The 5,878-nt window shown below is 47.4% G+C and overlaps 1 protein-coding gene across 1 annotated transcript; it reads left to right on the top strand.

The window, feature by feature from the left end:
* Positions 1–3,286: 3,286 nt before the first annotated feature.
* On the top strand, positions 3,287–5,491 carry LOC123425920. The gene is made up of 3 exons (XM_045109683.1): positions 3,287–3,732; positions 3,917–4,021; positions 5,124–5,491. Exons 1-3 carry the CDS (start codon positions 3,554–3,556, stop codon positions 5,296–5,298), a joined length of 459 nt encoding a protein of 152 aa, XP_044965618.1. The 5' UTR covers positions 3,287–3,553; the 3' UTR covers positions 5,299–5,491.
* The last annotated feature ends 387 nt before the right edge of the window (positions 5,492–5,878 follow it).

The following is a 5,878-nucleotide window of genomic DNA, read 5'->3' as shown; positions in this document are numbered from 1 at the left end:
GGGCACTTTTGAGCTTAGGGAGCAACAATGGAGCTTGGGAGGGTCAAAGGTAGGGTTCTACAGCAAGAAGAACCCCTTATATATAGTGTGTGTGTGGGGGGGGGGGGGAATCCAACCGTTTTTCCACTCACAGCCCGAGCCTAGCGGTACTACCGCTGGCACTCCGGCGGTACTACCGCTGGCTGCAGCGGTACTACTGCTGGGCCCATGGTAGTGCAGAAGCACTACCGGGCCAACCACCGCCAAGAAAGTCTTCGCAAAAAGGTCCGACGAAGTACAGCCGCTAGGAAGGCGGTACTAAGCTCTTGGAGCGGTACTACCGCTGACCAGGGGCGGTACTACCGTCAGCACAGCGGTACTACCGCGAGCACTAGCAGTACTACCGTCACTTCCAGCGGTACCACCGCTAGGCCCAGCGGTACTACCGCTAGGCACAGCGGTACTACCGCTGAGAGACCTTTTGCTTAGATGAGATAAAAACACAGGCGGGAGCCATTCCAAAGTTGCAGGTAAAGGGAAAGGAGATAAAGTGTGTGCGTGCAAAATTGATTCCACCCAAACCTTTCCACTACGGGTCCCCTCTTAATAGTACGACGTTCCTATGACTCAAAGAAGGAGAATCGTAGAGTACACCGTGCTTCTGTTCCATGGAAAGAGGGGGCGAGTCGTCTTGTGCCGTTGACATGTGTTATCTGGAATCTTAACACACACGATTAGTCCTTTGCGGTACTGTCGTCAATCACCAAAATTACTTAGGCATAAAATATGCCCTAACACTACACATACTAAAAAACCCGTAGCACATGTTGCATAGTTTTCGAGAGTGTCTTGTACATGACAAACTTGGCATACTCACCTTGGTCATCCAGACATTGGGCAGCAGTTGAATGTGCCAACCTCCAGGGAAAAACCATGGAGTCCTCTAGTGCATCTGCTCCCGAGCTTGACCAGGTCGTCCTCTTTCGCTTGACCCCCGAACGCCTCTAGTCGCGAGAGAGGAGAGCTCCCTCAAATCCTCGATCCGTGACACCTCCGTGCACCCAAAACCCACATGCAAAGAGTGTTCAGATAAGTAACCACATGCAAAGTTTGTGAATCCTCTATCGTTAGCTGTCAATCCATCAGAGAACATACAGTTTGGAGTAGGATTGCCTAATGACATAGTGCAGTGCTAGTGCAGTTCGATCAAAAATAAGATGAGAGAAGATTGGGTATCAGCTTTTAGCAAATGAAGAAAAAAAGAGTAGACCACGTTCAGACATGCTCTGTTTCACCTGATGATTCAGGTGTCAATTGGGCGACCCAAGTTGCCACTGACACCTCCGTGCACCTGAAGCAAACCTAGCCGATGGCCGGCGAGCAGCAACAGCAAGATCACACCACACCTCACCTCTCCCTACGGCCTCCCATCTCCTTCCTCTCCTCCCTTTTCTCTCCTCCGCCGCCCTCCTGCAGATGTTGGACATGCCGCCGTCGCCCTCGAGCAGGGACGCGGCGTCGGGGCCTTGCTAGTGAGGAGCTCCAGTAGGAGATGCCCAGGGAGTAGACGCCGCCTCCGAGGGCAGTAGTCGACGGCAACTGCGCGGATGGAGGACGACGCGTAGGTGGGGTAGAGCGTGGCGCCGGCCGAGTGGACCGGCGGGGCAGCGAAGGCCGAGGCCGCAGGAAGCGGACGGGGATGAGTGGGGTGGGGGGGACTCACGCGGCACCGACGGGGATGGGGATAAGGGCGAGCGGACGGCACCGACGCGGGGGGCCGAGGCGGGCGCAGGCGGCGACGGTGCAGGCGCAGGCGACACCGGCGGCTACGCGAGGCGGGAGTTCGCGAGAGTGGGGGCGTGGTAGCGGTTCGAGCATGGAGAGTGGGATTAACGGAGGGTTTCGTTAACGAAAGGAACAATTTCGTTAACAATGGTTTATGACACACTCTCTCGTACTTCTAATAACTAGTAACAATGCACGTGCAAAGCACGTGTTCGTCATCAAATATAAATGTAAGTATGCTCAAAGGACCTCAAATTTAAAATCCATGTCCTAGTATAATTTATAATAAATTTGCATAAATGGAAACCTATATAAAACTATTCTAGAATGATCTTTCGGAGATAAATTATAATTGAACATAAGAATCTTAACATTCCTTTCAAAAACCAATAAATGCATTCAAGAAACCAAATGCTAGGTGTTTGCCAAGAGGCATTTAATATTAATATAAAAATAAATGAGGTTACATCTGCTTTTAACATCATATACATATACAATCCATGAAATACAAATAGGACTATTCAAACAAGACTTCGAATCATAATCTAAAAATGAGGAAAGGCATCTAACTTTAGTGGCAAACAGAACACATGGACAATCTGACCGGAATAATCACATGCACCTGTGCAAATGCAGGTACAAACTAATGCAGAAAAATTTATTGTATATATTAAATAGATATGCTGCTTAGTCTATATTCAAGCTCGTAATAACCATGACAAAAAATATTGCAGGGTGATCAAATAATGTAAATCAACTACATATGTTTAGATTTTCTTAAAAAAACAGGGCAATGAAGCCGGAAAACACCGACACTGGATGTCTCCAAGCAACTCAAAGCAAAATCCTGCCACGCAATGACCTCACTATGCGCGTCGCTACTGTCGATGGCGTCTTTGTCTTCCATGCATGATAGAAGTAACTTATGGGGTTGTCGGTGGCGTCTTTGTCTTCGATGCATGATACTCCATCCGTTCCAAAATATAAGACCTTTTAGAGATTCAATTAGAAGACTATATACGGAGTAAAATGAGTGAATTTATACTCTAAAATATGTCTATGTACATCCGTATATAGTTCATAGTGCAATCTCTAAAATGTCTTATATTTAGGAACGGAGGGAGTAGAAGCAACTTATGGGGCATGAAGATGGCAATAACTGCATAAGGATGGCCCCAAGCTAAGCTACGCTTGCCTAAATTAGAATTTGGTAAAGAGCATTGTTGTATCAACAAACATATACTCCCTCTGTTCCTAAATATAAGTCTTTTAAGAGATTTCACTAATAGTCTACATACGGAGCATAATGAATGAACCTATATTCTAAAGTATGTATATATACATTCGTATGTAGTTCACTAGTGAAATCTTTAAAAAAAACTTATATTTAGGAACGGAAGGAGTATAAGGTAAAATTGTACTCATCATATTTGAGTCACAAAATCAGTGTCAACTCTAATAATAGAGATGCGGGATGCTCCTGAACTTTGAAAACGAAAACAAAAACATCCACACCTAAAAGCACCCCAACCTTATCTCCCCACTCCCCGAGGTTTCTGCGTAACCACCGCTGCCACGACCCACCTTGTCGCACCGCCGCGTGCGCACCACCGCCACCGCGACCGATCTCCCCGCGCCAGCGTGTGCCACCATCGCCACCTTGACCGACCTCCCACCCCGCCACCTCCGCACCTCCGCCGCCGCGATCGACCTCCCCGCTCCGCCACCTGCGGACCTCCGTCGCCGAGACCGACCTTCCCCGCAGTCACCTGCAAGTCATTGCTGCCACATGCTGCCTAGATGGCGCCCTCGCACGACAACATGTCGCTGCTGTGATTCCACCATGGCCGCTGGTAAACCAGCAAACGGTCGTTGTCGCGTGCAGTCCGACCTTGTACGCCTACACTGTTCAACTCCTTCCTTGAGTACGTTGGCGCCGGATGCGTGCCACCCCCAGCTATGGATAAGGTATGATCCATCGTCATCTCCTCTCATGGGGCGCGCGACTCCCGGGGCACCTCGGGGCAGCCTGCTGGGGCGCCGTTCAACCGTAGAAAATTTGGGAATTTTTTTTCAAACTTTTTGAAATTCCCTGTCGTTGCTGCCTCACCCATCCCTTCTCTTACCCTCCTCATCCGGTCTCTGCTGCTAGCGGCTCCCTGTCTCGCTTCCCCGCGGCCGCCGCGGGTGACTTCGACTTTGGGCAGCGGCGACGGAAAGAAGGACCCAGATGTTTTCGTCGCAGGAAGGTTCACAGGAAGGTGATTTCATCGCATCGTCATTCTTCTAAAGCCACTATAGTGCCTAGTCTGCAAAACCTGATACTTATTTCATTACTCTAAATGTCATGGTGCTTCTAGTATAACAATCTGCATACAAAGCACTTCATATCGACAACATCCATAGTTATTATGCTTGTGTTTCTCATGCTGAATTGATGATGTATCCAAGTTGAGATGTATGTATCTCTGTTGATATCATCTTGTTTAGAGTACCTGGTTTCCACACTTCGAAGTGACACCATCCATACACCCTTTGTCTCCCTTGGCTCACATGAACCTAGGGTGTTGTAGTCTGATGTGGCCGAAAATCCTGTTGTTCTCTTATATACTCCCTCCGTCCGGAAATACTTGTCCTAAAAATGAATATAATGAATGTATCTATAACTAAAATAAGTCTAGATACATTCATCTCTAGGGCAAGTATTTCCGGACGGAGAGAGTACATCTGAAAATATTGTTCTGTGTGGTTTGTCACCCTTCTCACGAGGCCCGCCTTGAACTTCCCACACGAAGGTTTCATCCATGGAGCGGCCGCCCCCGCCGCTCCATCTCCGGCGAGGTGTGCTATCCCTCCTTTTGATCCCCCTTCCATAGAAAAACGTTGGGATATAGGATTGTAGGTGTGAGACAGCGACAGCTTATCTTAAGCACACCCATATGCCATAATTTTAGTGGCCCATCTTGAATCTGCAGCTAAGAGCATCTTAACAGAATCAGGTAAAGCCAAATGTTTTACTAGAAAATGTTACATGCCTGCCTGCTAAAGGTTACTCCCACTAGTTCGATCAAGATCTAATATAGGTGTCGGTCTAGATTAGTGGGTGTTAGTTTGCAGTTCCCTTGAACTAGAAAAGTTGTATTTAGAAAGAAAAATGCCTTCAATCTGCAGAAGAAGTGTATGTTCTCTGCTTACTGCTCACTCTATCAGCAGATGCACTGTAGTGTGATGACCAAATCAATACACACCAGTGGTAGTTTCTAAGACGTTGTTTGTTTGTTTGATGCCATGCCACTGATGATACACACGAGGTAGAACCTTAAGTTGGAGTACCCTGACATTTTCTGATGCGCGTGCAGGATGGACGGCGCACGTGATGAGCTTGGAGTCGGGGTGGTGCTGGAGGACGCCGTGGAATGGCACGCGCCCGACTATTGCTTTGTCGGTGGGAACGACAACCTCACCTCTAAGCTTAATGACGGGCGCGACGACGCGGGCTTCGTCCCGAGGATCAGAATGTCTTTGAAAGGCTAGTCTATCTTGCGGAATCGTGCGACAGTCGCTCGTGTGTGTCTCGGGCAAGTGCTCCCGATCGATCTATGCGTACTCGAGTAGGTATGTGCCATGGATGTGCTCTGCTGATCAAAGTGCTTGTGCGCGTATGGCCTCGTGCAGCATCAGCGTTTTGTGGGGACATTGGTTTTCTTAATGTACATTTTCTAGCAAATTGAAGGTGGCAAAACTGTACTACAAAGAGAGAATTATACAGTAGTCGTCGGTGCTGAGAGGGAATACGTTTATCTCATCATGATGGATGGATGGACGACTGAGCGAGATGCAGCTGCAACAGGGAATAGGGGATGGATGGATGGATGTCGTTGATTTACATGTGTCTGTGAGATCTATAATCGATCCTTTCATTATGTCAATTCACTCTGTCTATATAAAAGAAAAAAAGAATTATGTGTTATCATAAATAATGGGTACGCCTATGGTTATCTAGTTATAAAACTAAAATTAAGAAGTTCAAATTGGAAAAACATGAAAGTCCAAAATAAAAAAATAGGGAAGTTCACTACTTGATAAAACAAATGTTCCTTGTATCCATAAAAAA

The sequence above is a fragment of the Hordeum vulgare genome, chromosome 2H (assembly GCF_904849725.1).
Source record: "Hordeum vulgare subsp. vulgare chromosome 2H, MorexV3_pseudomolecules_assembly, whole genome shotgun sequence".
Taxonomy (NCBI): domain Eukaryota; kingdom Viridiplantae; phylum Streptophyta; class Magnoliopsida; order Poales; family Poaceae; genus Hordeum; species Hordeum vulgare.
Note: the sequence above shows the minus strand (reverse complement) of the source record. Positions and strands in the feature narration are given on the sequence as shown.